Raw genomic sequence first — 15,349 nt, forward strand, 5'->3', positions numbered from 1 at the left:
AAATGGAAGAATCTGACCAGGGGTCACTCGTCAAGCAACTAGGGGTAATTATGTGGGCACAAACAACAGTCGATAAACCTCAGACGCCGACTACCGTCAATAAATTTGCATTAATAATTGAGGCCAGCTGCTGGCGATTTTGGGCGTTCTATCATCTACAGTTAAATTGGAATTGAGTTGTTTAATAGCCCCTCGATTACCGCCAACGAACAGTAGCCCCGCCGACTGACGGCTTTAAGCCGGGCTTAGCACTCGAGTTGTGCATGGAGGCAACAAACAAAATCAACAACGTCGATGCTGTTTCTCAAGTCTAAGCACGTGAGAAATGCGTAGAAAATATTTCAAGATTTACTTTTGTTATGCGTTGCAATTTAGCCACGCAAACAACTTAATTTTTCATGAAATAAACACTTTGTTTATGTTTTGCTTTGACCGCCTGTTAAATCAGTTCGTTCAATCTAATGGTTTAATGTTTGTTTTTCAAATTAATTGGCCTAATCGTGTTTCTGGACCGTGACTTGTGGTTTTTAAAGTTATAACTTTTGTTTCTTTGGGCTTTAAGCCTGTGTAGAGACGTTGAAAAGTTTTAATAATAAACAAATGAACTTTGTCACTTTTTTTATATGTAGGAACAAGTAAGGTAAACTACCAGTAAAAATTTTTTATCCTGTGTAAAGTACGAAGGATAACAGTAGGCGACTATTTGCACTACAAAAATTGTAAAATTAATACTGTTACACTAAAATAAGTTTTGTTTGGTGAAGCTATCAATAAATTTATCTCAATCCGATGAACCGCTTGGAAATTTTAAATGAAAAACTTTTACAGCTTTTTTACAGTAATCTACAACTAAATATTAGTAATCATTTTTGGGGTAAAATCAATTGTTAGTAAAGTAATCGCTTATTATGTAACAATTTTGACTACAAACTTTTGTTTGAATGTTTTAATTGTAGGACGGATTAAAAAATAAATATTTGTACTCAGTTAAAAAAAAATATATTGCAAAAAAGTAAAAAAAAAATAAAAATTACATAATCTTATAGATAAAAGTATTGGTGTTGTTTTGTTTGAATATAAAAACAAAGTCTTAATTGTATGACGGATTAAAAAAATATATTTTTGTATCCAATTAAAAAAAAAACTATATTTGAAAAATGTAAAAAAAATAAAAATTACAAACTCTAAAAGTATTGGTGTTGGACATAGGACATATGGACTGACTAATATAGACTGCAATTATTTAACAATATCTAAGAAAGTCTTGAAATGAATCCGAGCTGATGAAAGCGAAAGTCAATTACCGAGGGCAAGTGAATCACGTGTGATGCGCCGATGCTACAACTGCAGTGCCGAAAACTGTAAAACAAAACATCCGCCGGGCGATAATTGATGTGGGGTGAATATGACACTCTTAACAGCAGCCCTCGGAGGCCGGTGAATGAACTGGGACTGGGGATAATCAAAGTAAATATAAGTCAATTCCTGCCGAACCTCACTGACGCACTTTTGGTGACAATTGTGAAATGAGGCTGCTAAAACTGTGCGCCAGCAGCAGTTGCTGTAAAACTGTAAATTGCAATGCATGTCAAAGAGCTTTGTTTAAAACATTTATTTTTCTGCATTTAATTTACCATTAGATTTAAACAATATTCAATCTTGTTAAGGGCAAAGTTGGTGGTGGTGTCGGGCTGAGTTTGGGGTGGGGGATTCGGGGAATTGGAGCCAACTACTTCAATACTTAATTGTCTACGCTTTCCACTTAGGCATACGAAAGTTTTGCATTAATTACACACAGTAATTATAATAATAATAATCCTCATCTTTGTAATACATCATAATAATCAAATATATTATTTGTTCAAATGGAAATCAAGACGTACACTATATGCATATAGAGATATATCGAATTATGTAGAGACTCACGCGCACACACACACATCTATACAATTTGTAATGCTATTTGTAAATGTTTATAATCGTCTTCTATCCTCTATTCTCTATCATCTATCCTCTATCGGTTAGCGGTTAAGTTTTTACACGACTTTTAACTTGAGGCGCCTGCTGGCTTTGTTTTTGTGGTTCTGTGTTAGTATTGTTTTTGTTGTTGTTGTTTTTGGGCTTAACTGTAGGATTGGCTTAAAACTATTTAACTTAAACATTGATTTGATTTCGCGTGAATCGTCTTGAGGTTATAAATTCCATGTTGTTGTGATTCGAACCGATCGTGCGGTGATCTGCTTAACATTTCATAATCGCACTCACAAAAGCCAAATAATGTACAAAAATAGGATCCTCCAACGAATTCGCTAACGGTGTGATTACAAAAACTGTACATAATGGTATAGGGACTGGGCAACAAACGTAAATCAAAGACACTTGCAGTGCAAATTGGATATTCGCCAACGAAATACTCTAATGGAGGGCCTTGTTCAACTTTGTCATCTTCGAGTATCGAGTATCGAGCATAGAGCATCGAGTATCGAGCATCGAGCATCGGGCATCGGGTAACAACAAACGAGATATAAAAATACGAGCGATCCCCTGGGCAGGAGAAGGAGCTAACTACATGGCTAGAGCTTGTCGAGAGGCGCCTACAGATGCAGTCGGGCCATCAGCTTTCACATGATCGGATCGGGTCCTTGGCCCTCCAAGTCGGAGACCTGGCTCTGGTAGTGGAGGGCGTCCTGGTACGCCTTCTTCACAGCCTTCCGCTCCGCCGGCTTGCGCGACTCCACGAGCTTCTGCTGGTCCAGCTGCTTGTCGATCCCGAGGATGTCCAGCTTGTTGGCCGGCAGCCACTGCCAGGTGCGCTTCACGTCGAAGAAGAGCACCAGGAAGACGATCTCGTCCAGGCAGTTCTTGCGCAGCGCCAGCACGTCGGTGGGCGGGGCGGGCAGCGGCACTCCGTTGTAGACGAACCCCTTGGGCGTCTTGGGGTCGAGGATGAGGGCGGGGTACCACGGGTAGCCGCGGCACTTGGCCCACACCAGCTGCAGCGGTTCCAGCGTCGGCTTCTGGCCGCCCGAGTGGTGATTGTGCCGCTCCGCCGAGACGCCCTCCTCGCCATGCTTGCTGCGGTTGTTGTTCGTGGCCATGCTACTGGCCACCGCCGTGGTGTTCCGCCGCGCCTTGATGCTGTTCACCAGCGGCGAGGCATTGGGCGTGGCAGAGCGCAGCTTTCCCGCCCGCCGGAGCAGCGGCGGGGGCGTGGCCGTCGAACTGGTGGACTCACTGAGGTTGCTGCGCCGCTTGCCGCGTCCGCGGGACGCCGCCAAAGAGGCGGCCCGTGCCATTGTCGTCGGTGTGGGTGTGCCACGCGGTCCCAACTTCAGCGTCTTGTTCTGCCGCATACTCAGTGGCCGCTCCTCGTCCTCGTCCTCGTCGTCGTCGTCGTCGCTGGAGCTGCCTCCACTGCCGTCGCTGCTGCTGCTGATGGCCATGTTGCCGTTGTTGCCAGGTCCATGGTTGAGACTCGCGTGCTGCAGGTCCATGGCGTCCGTGGTGCCCTCCTGCGACGTCGACTCCCTGCCCTCGCTGCGACTCCTGCCGCCGTCTCCGTCTGCATCCCCATCCGCATCGTTGTCGCCGTCGCCGTCGCTCGCCTCGTCGCTGTCAAAGTCGGAGCAGCTGCCCGACATGCTGAAGTCGGAGCAACTGCTGCACGGACTGCTCGACTGCGAGGGTGCCTCGTCGCTGTCGCTCACGTCGCGCTGGTTGTTGGCCCGGTACACCCGGAAGCTGTCCGGAATGCGCTCGAAGGGCAGCGGGTCCGGCATGGGCAGCGCCTGACTGACGGCCACCGCCGGATTGGGCGACTTCTTTGGTGACATGGAGGCGCTGTGCCTCGCCTCCGGCAGCCGGCGATAGCGACCCGGCCTCTTGGGCGACTTGACGCCCAGGCCCGCACTCAGCTTGCTGTTCATGGCGTTGGCCGTGGAGGCCAAACTGGCGTGGCCGGGAGCGACTCCGGCCGACGACGACACTCCCGATGCTGCTCCCGACGCAGCCGCTCCACTGCCACCGCCCCCGGCTCCGGCCACGCCCCCGCCAACGCCACCGCCACCGCTGCTGTTCTGCGTCAACGCAAAGCCGGAGGAGACAGTGGGCGGAGCAGTGGCCAGGACGTGATTGGGCGTGCCCGTTGCACTGGAGGCGGCTGTGGCCGCCGTGGTGGCCGACGAGGAGCTGCCGCTGGTGGACTGGGTGTTCGATGACTGCGAATTGTGGTGCTCCTCCTTCACAGGCGTCGTCAGTGGTTCCGAGGGTCGCTTCAATGCAGCCTGCGACTTTCGCGTCAGCAATATGGCCGTTCTGCAAAGGGATTAAAGTGGTGTAAGTGTTTTGGAATTTCAAACCAATTTGTTTGGCTAGTCAAAGTGGAAAAACATGTTTGTGTTTTGTGCATAATGTCTGCTTTCTTCAACGTGTTTTTCCATGTTTTTTTTTTACATTATTCGATTATTATATGAGAAGGTTAGGGCTAAAAACTAAGTCTTTAGTTTTACTAAATTTAGTTATTTTATAGAACATGTATATGTTGCAATAGCTGCAAAGGTATAACGTCTTTGGCTTTCTTTCTTCTTGAATAAGAGATGAAATAAATAATAAAGCGAAAACGGAAGCTAGCTTTAGCAAACAGAAGTTTAAATATCCTTGCAGTCAAGGAATGAATTCGAAATAATACAAAATCATGGGACAAATAATTTCTGTGAAAACAACCAAATTTATCAAATTTTAACGGATCGATCCTATGACAGCTATACAATATAGTCCAAGATTTTTGAACAATATCAGTGTACTAATACTGTACTGAATACAACAAAATCTGTATTTTAAACCGTGAGAATAATCGACATAGTATATGTACATATATGACAGCTTTAGAACATAGTCAATCGATTTTGATCAATTTAAACCTCGTTTAATGCAAAAACCACCAATTTATATATATTCAAATCAAACAAAACAAAGAAATGAAACATTTTGACCCGATTGTTTCTATGGCAGCTATAGGATATAGACGTCCGATCTGCGTTGTTTTTAAACTTGATCTGGGTACACATTAATAAAGTGACAGAGTTTCAAATTAACAGCTTTTAAATTGGCTATATTAACTCGATAAGTGATTGCCGATAAAAAATATATATAATACACTTTTGACTAAAATTATATTACCCTCTTGAAAAAGTATACAAAAGGTAGGGTCTGAATCCAGAATATCGCGTAATTAAAACTCACCTCCGATTGATGCCAACGGGAGAGCTACTGTTGTTGAGACTCTTGATTGGACTGCAGGGCGGAGTTTGCGTGGAGTTAAGCAAGTCCTTGGACCCGTTGTCCTCGCCCATCGAATCCTCGTCAGAGTCCTCGTCCTCGTCGTCGTTGGCCAGTGCCATGTCCACCGCACTGCTGTTCAGCCGTTTGCGCGTTCGTTTCTTTGAAGGCGAAGCACCCGCGGCATCCTCTTCCTCGCTTTGGGATTGGGTTGCGTGTGAGGAGTAGCGCTGGGGAAAGGGGATACGAATTAGGATAGAAACCAGGGGAATTGAGTTCAGCACTCACTGCTGCGAATCTCGCCTTCTGCAGAGTCTTGCGCATCCGCGTGATCTCCAGCCGGATCTGCTTGATCTTCTTGGTGCGATAGCCCGGGTTCTTGAGCACCTGCGACTTGTCGGCGAGGATGAGCAGCTTCTGGACGATGTCCTCGCTGGCCGGCGCCGCCAGCAGCAGGCGCAGCTCGTGCTCCACCTCCGCTTCCACGTGGTCGACGTGGGAGCGTTGCGATCGCTCCAGCAGCCCATCCCGCTGCATCTCCTTGCGCAGCTGGACAAAGAGCGGCGCCGCCTGGTCGCGCATCCGGATGCCGGCGCGATAGAACACAGTGTCCTTGTTGTTGTACGCCAGGCAGTTCTGGATCATCAGATCGAAGTCGGCCTCCAGCTGCTCCAGCGAGGTGTACTGGCACTCCTTCAGCCGCAATCTCATCGTGCCCAGGTCCATGGGCTGCTTCACAATGTCGGTGTAGTCGGGCACCTCGCTGGTGTCCACCGGCTCGCGGAAGATCTCCATGCTGTCGCGCGCCTCCAGCGCGTCGAGCAGCTTCGACAGCGCCGCCTCCAGCGGATTGAGCTGCAGCATGACCACCTCCTCGGAGATCCGCACGAAGGCCACCTTCAGCTTCTCCCGCTTGCGCACCAGCTCGCACAGCAGGCGCGCCCGCTCCAAATCCTGCCGCAGGCACTGCCAGTACTTCAGCTGCCGGTACAGCTCGCCCGTGTCCGGCGACCCTTCGATGCCGTTGCGCTGGATCACGCCGTGGTTGTTGCCCTGGCTCTGGAGGCGTCGCAGCAGCGGCACTCCGTTGCGGTAGTGCCGCTTCAGCGTCCAGTAGGCGATGATGCGGTCGAGGAACTCCTTCTTGCGCTGCATCGTCACCATGGTGGCGATCTCCTGCACACGGTCCGGCGGAATGGTGGGGATCAGCACCACGGGCGCCGTGGAGCGCTTCTTGGCCAGGGCCTTGCGCGCCTCCCGCATCTTGTGCCGCGTGTCCTCGAAGTCCGGCACGTTCATCTTCAGCTTGGCGTCCGCCGGCGTGTGGGCGTGGCAGTAGGCGAACTTCTGCACATGCATGGACGAGTCGTTGTGGCCGTCCTTGACCGTGTCCATGGTCATGTAGAGGCCCGCCTGCTGGGCGCAGGTGACGTGGAAGGCGGCGTAGCAGCTGTTCCGGTGGCACTGAATGCAGGCTCCCAATCCCTTCTCCTTGCAGACGTAGCAGGTGAGTCGCCAGCGGGCCGGGGGAATGGTCTCGATTGAATCTGGCGGAGAAATCGAAATAAAGTGGAATAATTAGTGGATTGCCAATGGATTGGGGGAGGGACTAAAGTACGCACCTATGGGCTCAAGGAAGACGGTGTTGGCGAACCGCACCTCCGGTATCCACAGCGCACACACCACGTGCGCCCACTGGCCGTGGTCCGTCTGCTTGAAGGCTCCGCCGGCATTGGGACAGAGGACGCAGTTGACGGGCTTGCTGGGCGACTGCAGGCAGCGGCGACAGAGCCACTGGCCCTCCGGGATGTAGGGCACACCGTAGCAGTCCTGGTGCACCGCCAGGTTGCACATGTCGCAGAAGAGTATCACGTTGGTGTTCTGGCACTCGCCGTCCAGACAAATGCAGCACACGGCGTCGTCGTCGACCTCCACGCCCGTGGGTGTGCCGTTGGCCGCCGCCTGGAAGTGCGACTCCTTCTCCAGCCGGTCCATCAGCAGCTCCATGGTGTCGATGCCCACGGCGTTCAGGCCCAGCCGCTGGCGCTCCTCGTTCATGTGCTCCAGCCAGGCGGAGTCCTCCTCGTCCACGTCGTACTCCACCTCGCCGTCCAGCTCCTCCAGCGACTTCTCGATGAAGCGGTAGTAGGCCAGCGGACGCGGCGGGGCGTCAGGCACTCGGTAGTCCGGAATCTCGGCCACCCTGGCCACTGGCACCTGGACGCGCGCCCACGGCGCATTCTCCTCCAGCGGCGGAGCGTCGGCGTTCAGGATGCAGCCTCTGGTCACCAGGGCGGCGAACTCCTCGTCCTCCACGAGCGGCAGGGCGTCGTCGATGCCCAGGCGCACGCTCTTGCCGTCCAGGTTGAACGTCACCGTGGCCTCCTCCTCGTTGTAGGCCACCAGGGACTCGGGATTGGCGTACTGCCGAACGGGGCCTCCGCCCGCGCCAGTGGTCGCGCCGCCCGTGCCGGCCGACGAGCAGCCGTTCCTGGCTTCCGAGCCAGCTGCTCCGGGCGTGGGGTGCTCCTTGAGCGGACGAGGCGTCGAGTGGTGGCCGCCGGAGCGAGAGCGCGCCTTCTTGCGGCTGGGAGTCAGCACGGGCGTGAGCGGCTGCGGGTTGTCGTGGTCGTACTTCATCAGATGGTACTGCAGGCCCATGATGGTCTTGTAGCTGCGGTCGCATCCGCGGACGGGACAGGCGAACGGCGGCTGCGACTGCTGGCTCTTGACGCCCTTGCAGTACTCCACTGCGTCGAAGTCGAGGCCCATGGTCTGATCTGCGGCGCGATCTGGGGATCTGCTGCAGCTGGCTTCTCGGGGATTGGCGGTTCGCGGGTCGCGGATCGCAGGATCGCAGATCGCGGATCGCGGGCACTGTGTCTACTCCGCGGCACGGGTGTGCATACGTATGTGCATCTCACGGTGGTCGTCGCAGAGCGCGCGGTTTTGGCTGTCCACCGTTCCTGGTCGATTTTCGTTGGCTTGTTGCAAATTTTTTAACAAATGTGCTGGCGATGGGCAATCTGGTCAGCTCGCCATGGCGATACTATCGGCGGCGAAGATTGTGCAACACTGGAGGGGTGGCTAAACAAAATGCAGCGACTTTAGGTTCTAATTAATCAATAAACAAATTAAATCGCTTCATTTTGCTCAAATCGTTTGTGTTAGGGTTTTAAAACATCGATCTTTTTAAGTTTTTCACTAAAATTCGGATATTGCTGGGCTTTGCAACACTGTTTGATAGAGATGGTACTAGCAGGAACCAACCGGAACTGGTTCAATTTAATTATAATTTTTCAACTTTAAAATGCCAGATTACTTGTTTTTATCAGTTGTAATTATCTATTGATTATTCCAATTTCTTATACAATATATTCCCTTCTTTTGTTACCCTTTAAAACCGCCTTTGGTTGTGTTTTTTATTTTGCGCGGGAACTTTCTCGCCCGCCCAGTGCTGGCAAGCGATGGCAGAAATGCTCCTTACAGCACCATACGCCCTGTTAACCGCTAACAGCGAAACAACAAGCCCCTGTTAACAGTAGAGGTGAGAAACATGTTTCACACTGGCGGCTTTTCTGCTTCACCGACCATAATCCGCTTCAACGTCTTTTTCTTTTCTTCCATAAATGTGCTAGAAAGAGATGGAAAAAAGTCGACACAACTCGCTGTTGCGAGTAGTATGCTATAAATTCGGTTGTGATTCAGTATACTTTACGAATTTAGATGATTTTTACTTGGCTATTTTTAATTTTTTTCGAGATGGAGAGTCGTTTTAACAGGAAATTCCTTTAAAAGTAGTTAAATTAACAAATTTGAAAGACCTGCGGAGTAAAAAGCTGCACGGCCTACAGTTAGTGCGGAAAAACACTCATATTTATAGGAGAATCCTGCAGAAATTAATGGATCGGTTGGTCACCTATTCATCCAATCAGGATGAAATTCAAGGCAATAAGACAATCAAACATACTGATTTATATTGGTATCACCTTTGACCAAAAACTTATCTTTTTAAAAACACCGTATCAATCTAAAAAGTAAAACTTAAACAAAAGAATTGAAGTAAGAAAATTTCTCTAATCATCCAAGCCCTGATACTATACAAAACTTGATTACGCATTACCCATATCTGGCTGGTCCGAATACATAAGGACGCTCCAGGCACCATACCACAAGCCGTTCGTCGATGCCCAAACTCTTTCCCACCATTTCCAATCAAATGTATTTTAGCTGAAGCTGTGCTCCCTCCATCTCAGACAGACTTTTGGAATCCACATATAAAGTAATACCAATATTAAAACACACAAACAACAGAATTCTTCGAAAACTCTAATTGCTGAAAGCAATAATAACACACTGAGTTGCAAAGGACTTAATCTTGGACTTAAAACAAGCACCTACTGAAAGACATGCCTATAAAGATAGGAAATGGCTATTTACAGGTGGACCCTTGCGTTTCAATACTGCAACCTTTGCTGTAGTTGACTCAAGGAACATTATCCAGTCCTTCGGAATCCTACCCGAATCATCCACTGTGTTCACAGCCGAAGCAAATGCAATTCGAAATGATTGCAAAAAAACAGAGTCAAGTACGGACAGCCTGTTCACGATTGCAGCCATATATGGCCTGTAGGCAATGGAAAAGGTATGCGATAGCCGTATCGCCTTTGGATGCGATTACAATTCAATATACAATTCAAAAAACTTTTACTGAGTTATAATGCAGTAGACTTACAAAAATGCACCCCCACTTTCTCATTCTCTTCTTTGAGTGATATTTATTCCCTTGCAGAGCGTATTATAATTTCAGTCAGAAGTTTGCAACGCAGTGAAGGAGACATTTCCGACCCTATAAAGTATATTTATTCTTGATCAGCATCACTAGCAGAGTCGATCTAGCCATGTCCGTCCGCCCGTCTGTCCTTCCGTTTCTACGGAAACTAGTTTCGCAGTTTTAAAGCTATCTTCATGAAACTTTTCCAAGTTGTCTTTCCATTGCAGGTAGTATATAAGTCGGAACGAGTCGGATCGGACGACTATAGCATATAGCTCCCATAGGAACAACCGGAAAAATAAATAAAAAAAATTATAACTTTGCTGTTTTTTAATTTTTTTATTAGTTCTTCGACATATAGTATTGGTTATTTATTACAGAATTACGGTTTAAATTTCATCAAAATCGAACGACTATATCATATAGCTCCCATAGGAACACGATCAGCAAATCGTGGATGATTGGCTGACGATTTGGTCATGATTTGCTTTGCTGATGAATCCCTATGACATGCCCATGCTAAAATCATCACTATTTTGTATGAAAAATCATCACCTTTTTATCAGCAGTGATGTTTTTTGGCGAAAAATCATCAGTAAAAAGGTGAGCAACGATATTTACAAAATGTTTTGTTTGAATTCTAAAATTTAAACTGAAACGGCTAGAAACGGTTTGAAGCGGGTTAAAGCGGTTCAAATTCGATAAAAGATAAAAGGAAAACAAATCGACCCGAACCGAGAAAGTATCGCACATCTCTACCGATGACATCGACGTTGTTATCGATGTTTGTCCACCTCTACATGCTGACGCGCGTCTCCATTGCCGCCATTTGAAAAAAACGAAGAGTTTGGAGGAATCCAATCGAATCCAACCCGGATTTTGCAATTAGATACAGTCTCTGGAATGGAGGACATCTTGGACGTGCTGGGATCGCTTTCCGGGCTGCAGCACGAGCTGGAGGTGCTGCGCAAGGTAAGGCCAGGATCAAAAGCCAAGATTCCCGCACACTCAACATGGCGTCCTTTGTTTTTTTTTCGCAGGCCCACTTCGAAGAGCTGGACCAACTCTTCTACGGCAGCACGAATCCGAGCTCGGAGGCCAAGTCGGCGGACAGTGCGCCGGCGTCCAGGGGCCAGGGGAACATGTCGGTGACTCCGCAGCAAACGAAGAAGCGGCCCAAGCGCCTGAGCTCTTTGGCCGAGGATGAGGACGACTCCGAAGGTGAGTATCTCTGCCCACTGGGGAATCTTCCGTGCGAGTGCCCCGATAACGATCCCTATCTGCAGCTCCGGACACCACGGCTCGCCCGAGCGTGCGCGTAAGCAATTCCCAGCTGCTGGCCATCGCTGAGGGCGACCTCAATTCCACGGCGTCGCTGATGCCGCCTCCACCCGTGCCCGCCACGGCGGACACCACCCTCAACTCCGGCCGGCCACAGCGTGCCGCCAAGCTGAAGTCCGAGAAGCTGCTCAAGGAGCCCTCGCTCACCCGCAAAATGCGCCGGCCCAGTAACGAGGAGATTGTCAAGGTCAAGGTGGAGAGTGAGCACCGGGCCTCGCAGTTCAACAACTCCTCCAGTGGGCGGGTTGCCCAGGAGAAGGAGCAGCTGCAGCTGGGTCCGGAGCCAGCCACCCTAGCAGCAGCGGAGCAGGAGAAGCCCCAGGAGGAGGCTTCCGAGGACGCCAACACCACGAAGACCTTGCGCGTGAAGGTCAAGCGCGAGAAACTTAGCAGCGAAGGACTGCTCGCTCCAGATATAACCACCGCCTCCTCCGTGACGTTGGAGGCCGTACGGCCGGACGATACTGTGGCCAGCAACATAACGACCAACAACACAACGACCAACACGGAAGTCGTAAAGAAGGTCCGCAAGAAGAAGAACGTGGAGAACCACCGGCCCATCAAAGTGGAGCGCTTCAGCGACATAGACAAGAACTCCCCAGTGTCGTCGCGCACACGCAAGGGAAGCACCGAGTCGCGACCAAACCGGGAACACTCCATCTACAAGGACGCCCTCGAGGGCCCGCCCATTGCAGAGCAATTAGTGGCTGCAGCTGCTCCAGTTGCTGCCAACGAGACGGTGACCATGTCCAACGCCACCATGGTGCTGGGTCCAGCACCCACAGGCGACAGTCCCTTGGCACCGACTTCCGATGTCACCTTCGAGGTGCACTCCGGCGACAAGAAGGCGCCACCACCCAAGCAGGACAGCCTGCTCACGGAGGACGAGTCGGTGGAGGAGAAGCTGCCGCCGACAAAGGTGCTATCGAACATCAAGGCCATCAAGCTGCCAACTCGCACCCACGAGCTCTTCAAGTGAGTAGCACCATAGCTAACATGTCTTATCCTTGGCTAAAGTACCTTTGTTTGTCCTGCAGCCCACTTCTGCAGAGTCCCGTGAAGCTCCGCGTGGAGGCCTTTGAAAATGCGGCCCAAGCGCAGTCTAATTTGCGTCCCAAACGAGGCAAAGATGCGGTAAGTATCCTAATAAAGTAGGGACACAGTTTTCCGATTTTATAAAATCACCAATCTGAACAAACTTATCACTTAATATTATGCATAATTTTTAATCTTTGCATGATGTTTTTTGTAGGAGGCAGTTCATTTATAAATATTTATACTCTTTTGGGTAATTTTAGTCAAAAGTCTGCAACGAAGTAAAGGAAATAATTTCAGGCAAGCCGATCAAGCCATTTCCGTCCGTCCGTTCTATGCAAACTAGTCTCTCAATTTTAAAACTATGTGGATGAAATTAATCCGAGATATATTTATTTGAATTCTCTTTGACTTAAATTTTTTAAAATCAGTCGACAATATCATATAGCACCCGAAAAATTGACAGGAAAATAAGAAAGTCTGAATAGCTTATACGCATATAGCTCGAGATATAAATAATTTTTACAATTTTAAAAATAAATCTCCAATGCGGCAATTAATAATTATAAATATAAATAATTAATGCAACTAATTAGAAAAGAATTTAAGGCAGCTTACCGATCTTTCAGATCCTTGTTTCTTTTTTGTCTTGATGTGTTTAAACATTTTTTAAACCTTTAACAAGCTTTGGGTATTAAAAAGATTTTAAAAATATTACTTAAAAATAATTTAATGAAGGAAGCTGAAGATAGGACTTGGACTTTTCATTCCTATTTTTGAACATTCACCTAATCAGTTCTCCTGCTTTTCAGTTGGGCACGCCGGGATCCAGTAACACTCCCAAGATTGGCAAGCTTCCCGCTCCGACTGTGGGGCGCTTCTTCACGCCAACTCAGACGGCCAGCACAATGCCGTTGAGCTCGGCGCAGCCCAAGAAGGTGTCGGCTAGCGCCTCCAAGGCCACTGCCCTGATGAAGACGGCCACGGGGACGAACCTGAAGTCCGCCAACTCGACGTCCACCAAGACGCTGTCGCGCGAGAACAGCGGCGACGACTTCCGCAAGGGACTGCACAACTTGGCCGAGGAGCGGAAGAAGCTGCGCGAGCAGAAACACCAGCAGGCCGCCCAGCAGCGCGAGGCCAAGGATCGGGAGCGGGCCGAGCGCATGGCCAAGTTGGCCGCCGACCGCGCCAAGAAGCAGGAGGAGCGAAAGCGCCTGGAGGAGCGCAAGCGCCAGGAGATGGAGGAGATGCAGCGCAAGATTCGCCAGCAGGAGGAGGCCGAGGCACTCAAGAAGGCCAAGATTAAGGAGCTGGAGCAGCAGAAGCTGCAGCAGCTGACCGGCGCCAAGCCCAAGAAAATGCTTCCGCCGCCCCCGAAGACCAAGTACACGTGGGAGATGCTGCACGAGGACGACTCCACCGACGACGAGGGCAAAGTCACACATAAGCGCCCCCCTGCACCCTCCTGGAGCCGAAGTAAGTTTGCTAATTATACAAAATGGCTTCGGTTGCCTCAGTTCCTTGATAAAGTATATATATATTAATATAGGCAATTTGATCCGTTTCACTTTGTTTTTAAAAATTTAGAAAAATATTTTTTGAGCTATAGTTATCCTTGAAAATGAAATGAGTTGTTGTTGAAACCCATTATCCGTTTTATTTCAGGCCATGTGAGAGGGGAGGCGATCGCAATGCAGAGCCATTGCCCCACCGACATCATCGACAGTTTCTTCTCGGTGGTGCCCACCACGCCGGACCTGAAGCAGATATTCCCGAACATCGATCCCAGCCAGCTGAAGCGCAACTCCAGCGTGCTGTGGTCGACGCCGCCGCGCTACTCGGAGCTGCCGAAATACTAGCCACGTAGTCCTGTTCTCTTTACCTGTAAATGCACATGTTTATGATCGAATGAATAAAGATAATTGTGAAAACTAAAGCGGAGTACCGCTGCCCGATTCACTGCGACTCTGACACTAATACCCAGGTGCTTAAGAACTATTAAAGCCGCCAGCGTGCTCAATCAATGGTTCGCTGGTGGCTGTGCTGGCTGTGGTGGGTGCTTGCCGATTCCATTAGCACAGCTGCCCAACAATGGAGACGTCGATTCGTGAAAAGTGTGAAAACGCAGAGGGTGGAAAGACAACAACAACAACAACAACAAAATAAAAGAAAACCAGCCCGGCAAACACAATTTCACTGGTCATGGAGCATGGTTTTGTGGCATGATGAGCAGACGATCGAACAGACCGTCTCGATTCGATTCTCTTTCATCACTTTTCCATTGCTGAGCTCAGTTTTCCTCCGAGCCATTCTCATTTTCAATTGAAAGCCGAAATCAGCGGAATCAGCCTTGCCAATTTGCATAATAATGGAGCAAGCTCCGCCTGGAAGTCGCCTTCGCTCGGCTTAGGACTGGCTGGGACAATCTCAAGCTGCGATCGAACTAAGGAGCGAATATTCGCCAAATTGCCACTTTCAATTGTTATTGTTTCCGTTCAAACGGCCTGTGTCAGTGGCACCAACTCACCACGGACCCAAGTCATTGGAGGCGCAATCCCCCCACTTTGCAGAGTAAGCTGTCGAGAATCGCTTGAAGATTGGGTGTGGAATATTAGTTACTATAGGAATATTAGTTACTCTAGGAGCAAAGAAATAAGTTGTCACAAAAGTTAAGCATTGCTGTAAAATTAAAGATCAGGCTTTAACCTTGCCATATCATGAAGCAATATACACATTTCAATTTTGAATGCAATGAGCTTTTGAAAGCGGTTATCCAGTTACAATTAGTTATTGCATACATAAGTCCTTCCAAAGAAGCTATGAAACAATAAATTCTTTGAATAATATTTGTTTGTTAATAAAATGAACCAGGTAATAATAATGTTGCAATGGTTTCCGAATTAAATTAGTATTTTTAAT

General features: G+C 48.9%; 2 protein-coding genes across 2 annotated transcripts; one reads left to right on the forward strand and one right to left on the reverse strand.

Annotated features, from left to right (window-relative positions):
* Nucleotides 1-1,831: 1,831 nt before the first annotated feature.
* On the reverse strand, nt 1,832-8,302 carry LOC108147358 (peregrin). Its single transcript, XM_017273788.2, has 4 exons — nt 6,900-8,302; nt 5,566-6,824; nt 5,242-5,507; nt 1,832-4,314 (listed from the first exon to the last, which is right to left on the reverse strand). Exons 1-4 carry the CDS (start codon nt 8,047-8,049, stop codon nt 2,622-2,624), a joined length of 4,368 nt encoding a protein of 1,455 aa, XP_017129277.1. The 5' UTR covers nt 8,050-8,302; the 3' UTR covers nt 1,832-2,621.
* A 2,524-nt stretch (nt 8,303-10,826) lies between these two features.
* Nucleotides 10,827-14,366, forward strand: LOC108147366 (inner centromere protein A). Its single transcript, XM_017273803.2, has 6 exons — nt 10,827-11,023; nt 11,092-11,272; nt 11,338-12,367; nt 12,430-12,526; nt 13,240-13,906; nt 14,096-14,366. The coding sequence occupies exons 1-6, from the start codon at nt 10,955-10,957 to the stop codon at nt 14,287-14,289; spliced, it is 2,238 nt and encodes a 745-aa protein (XP_017129292.1). The 5' UTR covers nt 10,827-10,954; the 3' UTR covers nt 14,290-14,366.
* Nucleotides 14,367-15,349: the final 983 nt, after the last annotated feature.

This window comes from Drosophila elegans, unplaced genomic scaffold, assembly GCF_018152505.1.
Source record: "Drosophila elegans isolate 14027-0461.03 unplaced genomic scaffold, ASM1815250v1 contig_133, whole genome shotgun sequence".
Taxonomy (NCBI): Eukaryota; Metazoa; Arthropoda; class Insecta; order Diptera; family Drosophilidae; genus Drosophila; species Drosophila elegans.